General features: G+C 39.9%; 1 protein-coding gene across 5 annotated transcripts in view; it reads right to left on the bottom strand.

The window, feature by feature from the left end:
- Positions 1–784: 784 nt before the first annotated feature.
- PAM (peptidylglycine alpha-amidating monooxygenase) overlaps positions 785–14495 on the bottom strand; it is a 143672-nt gene continuing 129961 nt past the window's right edge. For 2 of the 5 annotated variants that reach the window (XM_075488688.1, XM_075488689.1), the window contains exons 20-25: positions 9048–9166; positions 7962–8061; positions 6635–6688; positions 4078–4281; positions 2441–2497; positions 787–1895 (exon numbers count right to left, since the gene is read on the bottom strand). In XM_075488688.1, coding sequence (XP_075344803.1) covers positions 1714–1895; positions 2441–2497; positions 4078–4281; positions 6635–6688; positions 7962–8061; positions 9048–9166 — 716 coding nt within the window. In that variant the 3' untranslated portion in view covers positions 787–1713. Of the gene's footprint in view, positions 1896–2440; positions 2498–4077; positions 4282–6634; positions 6689–7961; positions 8062–9047; positions 9167–14495 lie in introns of all 5 variants that reach the window. The other 3 variants (XM_075488692.1, XM_075488691.1, XM_075488690.1) reach the window with 3 other exon arrangements.

Raw genomic sequence — 14495 nt, 5'->3', positions numbered from 1 at the left:
GGTCTCTTCTCCCAGGTAACTAGTAATAGGACAAGAGGAAATGGCCTCAAGTTGCGCCAGGGGAGGTTTAGACTGGATATTAGGAAATTTTCCTTCACTGAAAGGGTTATCAAGCATTGGAACAGGCTGCCCAGTGAAGCGGTTGAGTCGCCATCCCTGGAGGTATTTAACAGATGTTTGGATGAGGTGCTTAGGGACGTGGTATAGTGGTGGTCTTGGCAGTGTTAGGTTTATGGTTGGACTCGATGATCTTAAAGGTCTTTTCCAACCTATACGATTCTGTGATTCTGAGAGGAAACCTTATCTTTTGCTCCACTATCATTACCCTTATTCCCTCAAAAAATACCTTACAAAGCCTGCCGCCACAAGAAACCTAAAGCCTATTTTTCAAGCTCAACACCAGCAATAGCCTATTACAACACTTGCAATGACGATAATGAAAGCTGTTTCATAAAAACCTGTGGCAATTACAGCTGTGTACACTCTGCTCATAATACAGGTTTTAAAAGGAGATTCATCATGCTCCTATCCTCAAACTAGACTGATGATGACATCACACAGTAATTCACACTTCAGATGACTCATACAGCCAGGATAATTATCTAAGCAGGTCTTCTGCAAGTCTCCTGTTCAATTAGTGAGCACATTACAGGATTGAGAACTCCTGTTGTATGAATGAAAAAGGAAGTGTGGAGAAACAAAAAAATCAGTACTACAAATCAGGTAGTACCATATGCCTACCCTGACTAAATTGCATATTTAATTTGAGACACAGGTTTCCTCTTAGCTGTGACCATGTTTTATTAAAGTAAATACCCTGCAGTTTTATTATACAAGTAAAGTTCCTCTTTAAATGTTTAAGCTTGACTTTGTACATGTATGTAAATTATTAGTCTTTAAAAAAAAAAAGAAAACTTGTGACATAGCAAAGTATTCTTCCAGCTTCCTTACAAAATAGCACTTTTTCTCTGCTGGTAGAAGACATTAAAATTTTTACTGTATTAAGTGGTCTGTGTAACATTTACAGAAGTTGTATATAAAAAACTTTAAAGTATGCAAAAATTCCAAAGTACACTCCGACAGCTAATGCTCTGCGAATACTTTATTACACAAATTACATTCAGCTTCTGAAAATAGTGTTCTAACATCTAAAAATAAGACATCCCAGAAACACATCAAGTTAGGAAGAAGAAAAAAAATTAAATAGAGACTTTTTTCTTTCCTTCAATGCAATATAATGTTAGTGATTTTAAAAAAATAGAAGAAGATTTAGCAGCTTCATTTTCTTGTGGCACTGTTATTTTCTCTGTACTGCAACAGGTTAAGGACATTGAAGAGGAAAGGCACAAAACAGAAACTGGCAACTGAATAGTTATGGGAAAAATACTTTGATGAAGCAGATAGTAAGACTTATTTACAAGATCCCCAAATTTAGATGAGAAAATACTACTGCATTAAATCAGTCTTGCAATTAGACTGTTTGCTTTATTAGTATGTTCACATAAAAAACAATGGCACTGATATGGAACTTCCATACACTCCTCCACTTAAAAAACAGAACTAAAACCAAACAAAAATTAAAGGAACCAGTGTACAGCCCCACACAGACTAGTACAGTTTACAATTAAATACATAAAATCTTAAACGTGCTTAAGGGAAAAGGAATCTGACATTCTGGGTTGAATCATATAATGGAGAACCCAAAGGCTGGTTTCAGGATGATGAAGGTGCTGGTGGGGGTGGAGGTGCTGAACACTCTTCCTCTGAATCTGTGCCATCATCTTCATCTTTTTCTTGATCACTGCCTTCGGTGCTCAGTCGGTCAAACCCTTTTCGGCTGTAGCCTTTGTGACTTGCAAAGAAGTTCCCAAGGTTAAGGCCACCACCACCTTTCCCTGTGGAAAGGAAAGGCTTGTCGTAAGGTTTGCTTTACTGTACAGGGGGAATAAAAATCTATCTACTTATTCAACAGTATAGCAGAGATTAAGTGTCCTTCCAGAAACTGTTTTTAAGATCAGCACATGAGCCACAAAAGCTAAGTATAGAGATTATGAAAGAGGAAGGAAATTAGTCTTTGAAGTAGAAGTTTCAAACTATTTTTTTCAGCATCCATTGTTTCATTAAGTCTTTATGCAGGCTATTTGTGTTCCCACCAGTTTGCCCTTAGTCTCAAAGTGCTTCATTTCATTCACCAGATCCGCAGATAACTCATTATTATAACAGCTACTGCTCTCCCACTGGTAGAGACACAACCTCTTCAGCGGGCAGATAATAACAGATGAAAGGTGTTGTAAAAGACATTTCCAGAAAACACCTGAGGTTTGCCCCCAGTCCTTCCTCTGAGCAAGTTCCATCAAATCTGTTATTCAACTAGAAGTGAATACAGAAAAAACTCTCCAGTTACTGCATTCTTAAGGGATCTTCAATGACTTAGACTTACCTCTAAGTCTGCCTAAAATTCTGCCTGAACTTGAATCAAGTTTGTGTTCCCCATCAGCTGAAAAATAAGGTAGATTTCAAAAGTAAGCTAAAAAAATTGTATTCTATGATTGAATAATTATCTGTATTTCCTGATACAAAGCACAGACATTCAACAAATTGATCAGCAAGTCTAAGAAGCAAAACTGACACTTTTCAGCTTCTTGATTAAGGTGAAATTATAATTCCTAACAAAATTATCATACCACAGATGTTCAGATTATGCCAATTCAGCCATAAAGAAGATTCACATTTAAGTTATTTCTGAGAATTTCATTCCCTCAACTGTTCACTTATGTTACTGTGAAGAGTTTACAGGAAGGACAAGAACCTTGTCATTTATAATATGCACAACTACATTCCAGCACACTGCAAAATACAGCTTGACATTTGAAATGGTACAGTTTCCCTTCAGAGAAGACTGGCTTTCTGGAAGACAGTGAACTGTGAATTTCTCCAGGTATTTTGGAGGAACTTTCTCCCTGCCCCTCACAAACTATATCCTCCTCCCTGGTAACTCTTTCCATCCTTCATCTGAAGAAAAATTAAATGCCATGACCAAACTGTCTTTTCCTATATACTACTCAGTTTCCATAAATCTGTGCAAGAAGTTTGTTTTTTCCAATGTAAGTGTACCACGTTCTTTGACAGAATAAATTCAAGCACTGCTTGAATCCAAATGGAATGCAAAGATCTTATTATAGATCATACCCATTAACGGCAGTACTGCACTAGTCTAGAGTGTTAGTCTAAACTGCTAAACATGTTTGAACCCAGAGAGTCAGGAAGCTGCACACTGAAATCTTCAAATAAAATACATCCAATTCAGTTGCACAGCAATATTAGATCACTGAATTACCTACTCTGTCATAGTATGTCCTAGCCAGTGGCAGAACTGTATTATTTGTTTATTCCATGTACATTTTCTTCTCTTGATGAGAATATCTTGATAAAACTATTTATGCCATACAAAATAACAAGTGTAATGATCAAACTCGTACTGCAGTCTACTAGTTTCTCAAAAATAATATTATTATATAATATGAATTAAGAACAAACTTACATAGCATTGTAAGTACCAATTAAAGCTCTCACAGCAATGGATGGAGGTGCATTATGGAAACATGCCTGACTCACAAAATGCACAAGGTAGTACTGAACAATAATACATAATCTCTTGTAAATGTTACCTCGTTGCATTTTGCTTATGCCTTTATAATACCCATAGAGTCCTTTGTTCTCAACAATTTAAAGATCCCAAAGTGAAAATCAAACTATGCTCAGACTATGAAAATTGATGTATTCTAGATGATAACATATTCTAGTCATTTCTGAGATACCAATTTTTGGTTTGACACCAATTAAAGTTTTTAGATACATGTTCTGAAAAGGTGGTGGCTTGAGATGTAATATTACAGGCATAGGGGGATGCAGTTGCTGCGTGCATACTGATTCTTAGTTTGCATGCAGCATCACACTAACTATTCAGAAGGGTAAAGGGACAGTAAGCCTCTCTCTTCATACCCTCGTCCCTCAGTGTTCAGTGATGTTTTGAACTGGAATAATAAAAGCCTGTTCTCTAGAGTTACTCATGGTTACCTCCATAGACAGTTGTCTTCCTCCACCGAATAAATACTAAAATTGCCAGCAGGACAACAACAGGGATAATTAGAAGAGTTGTAATAAGAACAAATGAAACTCCAGTGCTGGCCTGTCGGACCAAATGTTGTTTTTCCTGCTTCTTTAGAGGGTCTGTTGATTCTGGGTTGTTTTTCAATCTGGCTTCTACAATTGTTTCTGATTCTTTAAAAAGAAGACAATTTCAATATGTAATACATATGCATCAAGCAACACACAACAAGGTGTTAAAGAAAAGAACAAGCTAGAATACCTGAAGTGTTGAATAACAAGGAAACAAAAGACAAACACTTATGGAGACATTTTTAGTTCTTGCTGATGTTATCCCAAATGTAAGGCAGAGAGAGTCTGAATGATATCACTCACTAGCAAAGATGCCCTCCCCTTTTCTCGAATGGGGAGAGGAGAGGTGTCAGGGAGAGTTTTGTCTTAAAACGTATCTATCATTTAAAATATAGGAAAATCCCCAAAAGGTCTGTTTTTGTAAATAGGTGTGTGATGTAATATCAATTAAATATCTCTTTCTGACAATAACACTTCCACAAGAAATATTGAAATTCAGTATATGTTGTATTATCATAAACAAAAAGGAAAGCTTTTAAAGTTGTTTTTAATAAACTTGTGACAAAGGGTTACATTTTCAGAACTGCTACATCCCATGAAAAAACTTTGGCTCTGTAAATCTGGAGAGCTTTTGAAAACTGCATCCAGTCATTCCTGACTAATTTGTTACCTCTCCACCTTCAAGGAGAAAAACAATTTCAGTAAAATCCTCTATGCTGCTTTGTGTGTGTATAAAAGATGACATGCTTTGTGCTAACTTTTAATGAGTAAAACCATCTGCATGTCTTAAGAAGTAGCTGCATCAGAAACACACTCTAAATCAAATCTATTTTGATTCTGTATCAAACTTAAAATGATGTTCTATTCTGAAAGAATAGTAAATGCTTCAGTTTACACTTAACACTAATACAATGATAACAGTATCATTGTTGTCACTAATACAATGATAACAATGATATCGTTGTCACTAATACAATGATAACAATGCTAAAGTGATAACATGTTCAAGTAGTTATAGCCATGAGCAACCATCTTGCCCACCTCTGGGCAAAGCTACAATTCTCCACGTATTTTCCCCCACTTCACAGCAGTGCAAGCAATAGTAACAGTCTGTCACCAGGAGGCTGTGAAAGTGCAGGCCACTCCTGTCCATTTATTAAGCAGAGTATGACACAAAGTCCATTGGCTATCTGTTTTCTTCAAGTGGAGTTGAAAGATGTTAATTTCAGTCTAGGTATCCTAAGCAGTTTTAGAATTAAGAACTGTTTCTTACCCTGGTGATACTATTGCATTTTTCTCTGTAACATTAGAAGTCTCAGCTAGCAATGTATCTTCCTAAAGAAAGCTGCAACGCATTAATATATAACTTGATTTGTGTAATGTGGATGCTGTAATGTCAACACTTCCCTTTTGAGTGCTTCAAGAGGACTGATGTACCAACAGAGATAAAATAGAAGGATAACAGTTTTGATAATAAGGATTTCATTGTTTTATAATGTCAGCCTACTTTATTCTACTTTATTCTACATGCTTGCAATTGGCAGTTGGGATCTTTTGGTATTTTTCTCTGTCTGCCTATACATGGCTAAAGCAAACCACACAAGCTCTGAATTCAACCAGAGAAAAACAGTTAAGAACGTTTGAACATTTTATAAAGGCCTCTCCACAGCCTGGTACTGTTTTTCTGAAAGGGAAGTGAACTTTTCCTTTTCAACATAAAAGACTTGTGTAACAGAATACTAATAGTTAAAATTACTTTTCATCTTCCTGAATTGCTATTTTACCCCTTTCAGTCTCCTCTACATGTATTTCTTTATCTCCTTATATTAAGTTTCTACGTGTTTTTATTTTCCTTTTTTTTTTTCATTTTTCATTTTCATGCAGATAAATTGGAAAAAAAGAAAGCAGTAAATCCAGCGAAATAAATCTAAATAGAATAAAATGTTATTTTTTGCCATATGGTGTGGCTCGCAAGGCTGTGTGCTGAAAGACTATGCAGAAAGATAAACCAACTGCCATTTCAAATAACCCTTTTTTGGTGGTTGAGGGTTGTGGAGCGGGGGAAGGGTGCTGGGGAGTAATTATCACAGTTATATTTCAGAGCTATTTCTGCATCTAAGGGAGCTGACACAGATACCAATCTGGACCATAACAGATGGTGGTGTTGAATTAATCCACTAATTAAATTTTTATCTTTGTGTCTGTGAAGCACTCGTCATCACTGAAAATGAAATGTTTAGATTGGCTGTAAAATAGCATCTACTGGGTAACACTGTTACAAGATGCTTTCTAGTGCTTCCTATGCCAGCTCATTTTATCTATAGTCACTGTATAAAATGATGGTGAAAAATAAAACAGTAAAACTAGTTAGCATTTTTCCCTCCAATTTGGCAGAAGCAGTCCTAGTCTATGTGAAAATACTGGTTCCTTCATTTCCATTAAGAATCAGACTAACCTTTTATTTCCTGTACCTCAATACCAGCCTTTTTAACTGACCGATGTTCCATTTCTGTAAAACAAAATTATTCTTCAGGACAACTGACATTTCAGAAAGACACTCAGTGACATTTTCCTGCTAGCTTTCTCAAATGTACAGTACAATCCTACAGTAAACAATCCCATCAGTATCTGAACTTTACCAAGGAAAATCAATATAAACCATTCAGTAGCTCGCAAGGCCATGGAAAAAAGAAAAGAGCTTGATTCATGGAAGGTGTTTGCAATAATTAACTCTTATGCCACAGAGAGATTTTATGGGCATGTGTAAAGGTTCAGGGATTCCCACAAAAATAAAACTGTTAATTATAATCAAAATCACAATGGATTAAAAGCTGGCTGAATCAGGGCTCCTTAGCTACTGCAGCAAAAGCTAAAAAGAAAATTATATACAAGAACTTTCCTCATCTAACCTGTAAGTGATGAATAATTCCATTATTTTTTTGTTCTCATGTTTTTTTGAATAAAAGCCTCAAAGTGTTCTTGTTCAGGTTACTATATGCAGAAAAAGCCATATCCAGTCAGAATTACAATTTATCTGGTCTAGTTTCCTGTTATTAACAGCAGCTGATACCAGATGCCCTGAAGGAAACCCCATGAATTATAAACAAACAAATATGGAATAGCTGGCTTAGTCAGAAGTTCATTTATAACAGCAGACTCTTACTGGTTGACTAACACCCTGAAGCCTGAGGCTTTATCTCTCTCATACATTTTTTATCCAATATAATGTAACAGTGGATTATATTTTTATTCCTGTAAAATATCTAATCTCTCTCTGAATCCTACTAAATTGATGTCTGACTAATCAGGTCCCTCTCCCTGAAGTCAGGCTGCTTGGCTGGCATGTTACTAGATTAAAACTGGGAGGTGTTTCCACTTCATGGAAACAGGACTTCAAATTATATTAGATTCATTTTCTAATGATGAATACTCCCAATGAAATGAATACAAATTTTAAGTTGACTTGTGTTTTTACTTCAGCCCCTGGGAGGTTCCTATATGATAACCTCAAGGGAAGCAGTTGACTTCTCAGCAAATGACACATTAAAATTACTAAAATTACTAAAATGCAAAAACCCTTTGACAGAACATGCAGCAATGCTGAAGAATGGTCTTTTAATGAAAACTGAGCAGTAGCACACAACTTCTGCAGGCAGAGCTTGTAGTGTACTTAAATCACTGTCATTAAGCCACCAGGTTCTTTACCAGTGGTACCAGATAAGTGGTACTGATCTGAAGATACAAAATGTGAAGCTGTGACATTAAGAACAAAAAGAACATACTTTCTGTGGATGCAAACTTCCACACTGCTCTGGCATGAACATCTCCAACGAATACTGTTTTATCTTCTGAAGCAACAACATCATGTGGCATCTCAAAGCTCTGTGAAGATAAGCGGTCACAGATAACTCTTAAGTGTCTACACATTCATGAGGCTTCCTTAACCCTGAACTTGAGACTGGTCATGTTCAGTCCTTAGACTGGAAAATGCAGCAGGTGCTGGTGTGAAGGCCTAACATGAGTGAAGGGAGAGAATTCCATACATTCTATCATATGTTTGTTTGCCTTCTCCATGGATAACAACACGGAGATTATTAGATGAATTCATGCTAAACAATTTTTATATTTATAATATTTATATTTATATTCTTGCATTCAATTTTATCCTGTGAAATATATATGTAAAAAATTATGAGTCTTGGTTTCAAGCCCACATTTATTTTTTGTCAGAGTTTGTATGCAACAGCTATTTGCTATACTCAGAAAAAAATATCTCCCTTTAATATAATTTAAAACTGGGCTTCAAATAACAGAGTATATGTGTTACCCAGAAATGGGAATGTTAACATTCATTCTTTAGTCTAAGACAATATATGGAAATTTTTTTAAAAATAAACATAACTTTTATGTACAATGCTGTACGAATGACATTTAGCCTTAACTTCCACACTAATCTTCTGTAAAGAAGGGAGGTAACCATACAGTTGAATTTTATTCCTGCTTAGGAATATACTCTATTTTTTGACATATTACTAGCATCTAAATATATGAATATTTCAAATCATTCATTCTTCTCTTAAATTAGCTTTTAAGAACTGTCTGACAGCAATAAAGTAGGCTTATCCTGACTGAAGGTATTATCTGTAGGAATCATCTTGAGGGTAGAATAATTTTTGAATGTGTACCACATGTAGAAACTAAGACCCGAAATTCTAATGTCTTTATTAAGTTAATATTATAAAGAATTCCTTTTGAATACCTTACATTATAAAACATCTTATTTCCTGTAATAGTCTTACGAAAGTTGGAGAAGTAGGATGTTACCTACATATAATTATATCCACCAGGCACTCTGTGCAATACTCTACCTTTCTAAGCGGAATGAAAGTATCTATTATTTCTCCAGTAGAGAAGTTCATCACAAATCCTTGCACTGGTTCTGCCTCTCCACGATAAGGCATTCCATTAACTGCAAACAGGACACCACCTGCAAGAACATTAGATTTGCTTTAGCAATGCACACATAGCAAACTACAGTGAAGATGAATTGCAATAGTATAGATGAAAAAAGGCTGTCTGAGAGAAAGACAGAGAGAGACAGAAAGGTAACTCAGTAGGAAACTAAATCACAAGAAGAAAGTTAAGTAAGGTGGATGGAGTTCAGGCACCTCAAACGGGGAAAAGGATTCTCACCCATGAGTTGGCAGGGCTCATCGAGAGAGCTTTAAACTGGGTTTGAAGCGGGAAGGGGATGTAACCAGGCGCACTAGAGAAGAGCCTGAGGGTGGCGTGCCAATGTTGGGAGTGAAATCGATAGCCCAGCTCAATTGCATCTACACCAATGCACGCAGCATGGGCAACAAACAGGAGGAGCTGGAAGCCATTGTGCAGCAGGATAGCTATGATTTAGTCACCATCACAGAAACATGGTGGGATGACTCTCATGACTGGAGTGCTGCAACGGATGGCTATAAGCTCTTCAGAAGGGATAGGCATGGAAGGAGAGGCAGTGGGGTGGCTCTGTGTGTTAGGGAGTGTTTTGATTGAGTAGAATTCAGCAATTATGACAATAAGGTCAACTGCTTATGGGTAAGGATGAGGGGGAAAGCCAACAAGGCAGACATCCTGCTGGGTGTCTGCTATAGACCACCCAACCAGGAAAAAGAGGCAGATGAAGCATTCTATAAAGAGCTGGCAGAAGTCTCACAATCGCTAGCCCTTGTTCTCTTGGGGAACTTCAACTTACTGGACGTCTACTGGAAATACAACACAGCAGAGAGGAAACAGTCTAGGAGGTTCCTGGAATGTGTAGAAGATAACTTCCTGACACAGCTGGTAAGTGAACCTACCAGGGGAGGTGCCTCGCTTGACCTGCTGTTTACAAAGACAGAAGGACTGGTGGGAGATGTGGTGGTTGGAGGGCATCTTGGGCTTAGCAACCATGATATGATAGAGTTCTTGATTCATGGTGAAGTTAGGAGGGGGGTGAGCAAAACCACTACCATGGACTTCCAGAGGGCAGACTTTGACCTGTTCGGGACACTGGTTGAGAGAGTCCCCTGGGAGGCTGTCCTGAAGGGCAAAGGGGTCCAGGAAGGCTGGGCATTCTTCAAGAAGGAAATCTTAAAGGCGCAGGAGCAGGCTGCCCCCATGTGCCATAGGACGAACCAGCAGGGAAGACGACTGGCCTGGCTGAACAGGGAGCTTTTGCTGAGACTCAGGAAAAAAAGAAGAGTTTACCCCTTTTGGAAGAAGGGGCAGGCAACTCAAGATGAGTACCGGGATCTCATCAAGTCATGCAGAGAGAAAAATAGAAAGGCAAAAGCCCAGCTAGAACTCAATCTGGCCACTGTTGTAAGAGATAATAAAAAATGTTTGTACAAATACATTAACAACAAAAAGAGAGCCAAGGAGAATCTCCCTCCTTTATTGGATGCGGGGGGCAACATTGCCACCAAGGGTGAGGAAAAGGCTGGGGTATTTAATGCCTCCTTTGCCTCAGTCTTTAATAGTCAGACCAGTTATCCCCAGGGTATTCAGCCCCCTGAGCTGGAAGACAGGGATGGAGAGCAGAATAAACCCCCCCATAATACAGGAGGAAGCAGTTAACAGCATGCTACATCACCTGGACACTCACAAGTCTATGGGGCTGGATGGGACATGCCTGAGGGTACTGAGGGAGCTGGTGGAAGAGCTTGCCAAGCCACTCTTCATCATTTATCAGCAGTCCTGTTTAACAGGGGAGGTCCCAGACGACTGGATGCTTGCCAATGTGATGCCCAACTACAAGAAGGGCCGGAGGGGGGACCCGGGGAACTACAGGCCTGTCAGCCTGACCTCGGTACTGGGGAAAATTATGGAGCGGTTCATCTTGAGTATGCTCAACAGGCATATGCAGGCCAACCAGGTGATCAGGCCCAGCCAGCATGGGTTCAGGAAAGGCAGGTCCTGCTTGACCAACCTGATCTCCTTCTATGACAAGGTGACCCGCCTAGTGGATGAGGGAAAGGCTGTAGATGTTGTCTATCTAGACTTCAGTAAAGCCTTTGACACGGTCTCCCACAGCATTCTCCTGGAGAAACTGGCTGCTCAGGGCTTGAACGGGTGTACTCTTCACTGGGTAAAGAACTGGCTGGCTGGCCGGGCCCAAAGAGTGGTGGTGAATGGAGTTTACTCCAGTTGGCAGCCAGTCACAAGCGGTATTCCCCAGGGATCAGTTCTGGGGCCAGTCTTGTTTAATATCTTTATCAATGATCTGGATGAGGGGATTGAGTGCACCCTCAGTAAGTTTGCAGATGACACCAAGTTGTGTGGGAGTGTTGATCTGCTTGAGGGTAGGAAGGCTCTACAGAGGGACCTGGACAGGCTGGATCAATGGGCTGAGGTCAGTTGTATGAGATTCAACAAGGCTAAGTGCCAGGTCCTGCAATTCAGTCTCAACAACCCCATGCAACGCTATGGGCTTGGGGAAGAGTGGCTGGAAAGCTGCCTGGTGGAAAAGGACCTCGAGGTGCTGGTTGACAGCCGCCTGAATATGAGCCAGCAGTGTGCCCAGGTAGCCAAGAAAGCCAATGGCATCCTGGCTTGTATCAAAAATAGCGTGGCCAGCAGGACTAGGGAAGTGATCGTGCCCCTGTACTCGGCACTGGTGAGGCCGCACCTTGAATACTGTGTTCAGTTTTGGGCCCCTCACTACAAGAGAGACATTGAGGTGCTGGAGCGTGTCCAGAGAAGGGCAACGAAGCTGGTGAAGGGTCTGGAGCACAAGTCTTATGAGGAGCGGCTGAGGGAACTGGGGTTGTTTAGTCTGGAGAAGCGGAGGCCGAGGGGAGACCTTATCACTCTCTACAACTACCTGAAAGGAGGTTGTAGTGAGGTGGGGGTCGGTCTCTTCTCCCAAGTAACTAGCAATAGGACGAGAGGAAATGGCCCCAAGTTGTGTCAGGGGAGGGTTAGATTGGATAGTAGGAAAAATTTCTTTACTGAAAGGGTGGTCAAGCATTGGAACAGGCTGCCCAGAGAGCTGGTGGAGTCCCCATCGCTGGAGGAGTTAAAAAAATGTGTGGATGTGGCACTTTGGGACATGGTTTAGTAGGCATGGAGGTGTTGGGTTGATGGTTGGACTAGATGATCTTAGAGGTCTCTTCCGACCTTAATGATTCTATTCTATGATTCCATGGTATAACAGGTGAAAGTTTGGCATTTAAGAGATGCACACTTTGCCCAAATGAGAAGAACAAGTAAGGCAATATTTTACACACTGGTTAAACTAAAAAAAATGTGAAAGGGTTAAAGAACAAATCTGAAGAATGCTTTGCTAAGGATGCTTGATCTGATAACAGAAAGTTCTTTAAACACATCAAAAGCAGAAAGTCAGCTAGGGAATCAGTGGGACCACAAGAGGAAAAGGTGTGAAAGGGGGACTCAGAGATGAGGGGCCTGTGGCAAAGAAGCTCAGTTTTTGTCAGTTTTTTCCGTTGAATATGTTGGGGAGATTCTGACGCTCAATTTTTTTCGTAGTAGAGGTCAGAGGAGCCAGCTCAAGTGGAAGGAGATAGACAAAAGGTGTTAGACAAGTTGGATGTTAATAATTGACCAGGTTTGGATGGGATTCACTGAAGTTCAGAAGGAACTCAAATGTGAAATTACAGACCTCAGACCAAGCTGAGTAATCTAGCACTGCAAACAGCCACTCCTCCAGAAGACTAGTAGACTGCCAAAGTAATGCCCATCTACAAGAAGGGCTCAAAAGGGTGCCTGGGAACTATACATCAACAATTGTGGCTTCCATCCCCAGTAAGATGGTAGTATCCATAATGAAGAATAAGACATAGGTAAGTGTGGCCTGTTGGGAACAAGTTGGTATGGCTTCTCTTAAGGGGAAATTGTGCCTCACCTCTGAATGGGGAGAAAAAGCACACAGGTAAAGGAGATTCTGTAAGCATACTTGGGTTTTCAGAAAGCCTTTGACAAGGTTGTGCATCAGAGGTTATTAAAGAATGTGAGTTGTCACAGGGCTGAATGAAAGATCCATTAATGAACAGGAAGCAAAGAGCAGAGCTTAAGGGCAGAGTTCATAATTTGGCAGGATAGAGATGTCCGAGTAGTGTGATCCTGCAGGGATCAGAGCCAGAAACAATTTCATTCAATAGTCTTCATCACTGACCTGAAGAATGGGGTGAACAGTAACATCTCCCAGTCTGAGGAAGGTAATGAGTTCTGCGAAACAGTCAAAAGCTTGATGATATTGAGAAAGTCCGGAAAGACTTTTTGTAAGAATAAGTGAGTTGTCAAACAGATGGCAGAAGAGCTTCAGCAAAGACAAATGTACAGTGATGCTTCCACGAAAAAAAAAATCTAGATCCTGCCTACATGACGTTTAGCTTGGAACTGGCAGGTACAACTCAGGAGAGACATCTCCGAGCCATCACTGAAAGGTCTCTGAAATCTTTGGCTCCATGTACAGTGACAGCCAAAATTTCAACAGAATGTTGGGTATCATCAGGAAGACAATTAGGAATGGAGGGGACAGTTCTCCCACTATGCAAAAACTTAGCATGGCCACATCTTGAATACTGAGTGCTGTTTTACTCTCTGCATCTCAAGAAGGTCCCAATGAAGTTAAAGATACTAGAAGAGAAAGGCAACTACAGTAGTCAAGGGGCTGAAGCAAATAAATGGCTTATGGGAAGAGACTAAGGTAGCTGGGGTTCTTTGGTTTGGAGACGAGAAGGCTAAGAGGCAGCAGATATGGGGAGTGTGGGGAGTGTGGAACTGTTATTCACCAACTTCCAAAATACTGGGACTGAGAAGCGCTAAATGAAACTAGGTCACTTTTTTGAATTACAAAAAATAAAGTGGGTAGTGAACTTCTGGAGCCTGTAACTGGAGGAGGTCAAGGAGGCAGACACTACAAGCCAGTTTAAAATGGGATTAGGAAAACTCATGGGCGATAGGTCTATAGAAAGACACTACGAAGAAGAGGTCAGGAGCTACCTCCTAACACCCTTAAATAAAGTGCTTGTGGATGCAGGGGGAGTAGGAGAGGAACAGACCACAAAATGCAGCCAAGCTTACACACTCTCCTCAGAATGCCTCTCTTGCTGCCACTGTCAGAGACAGAGCACTAGGCTGTAGGTATCAAGTATCTCATCCAGTAAAGCACTTCTTATGTTCTTGGCAGATGCAAGAGAGATGACCCTGATATTAAATTTGATACCAACTACAGACTCAGGAGCCTGACATGCCAAAATTTCTCATGCAGGTCTTGACATTTACATTACCTTCTGTATTGGTACTAAAAATCTAACCCAAAA

The sequence above is a fragment of the Mycteria americana genome, chromosome Z (genome assembly GCF_035582795.1).
Source record: "Mycteria americana isolate JAX WOST 10 ecotype Jacksonville Zoo and Gardens chromosome Z, USCA_MyAme_1.0, whole genome shotgun sequence".
NCBI classification, from domain to species: domain Eukaryota; kingdom Metazoa; phylum Chordata; class Aves; order Ciconiiformes; family Ciconiidae; genus Mycteria; species Mycteria americana.
Note: the sequence above shows the minus strand (reverse complement) of the source record. Positions and strands in the feature narration are given on the sequence as shown.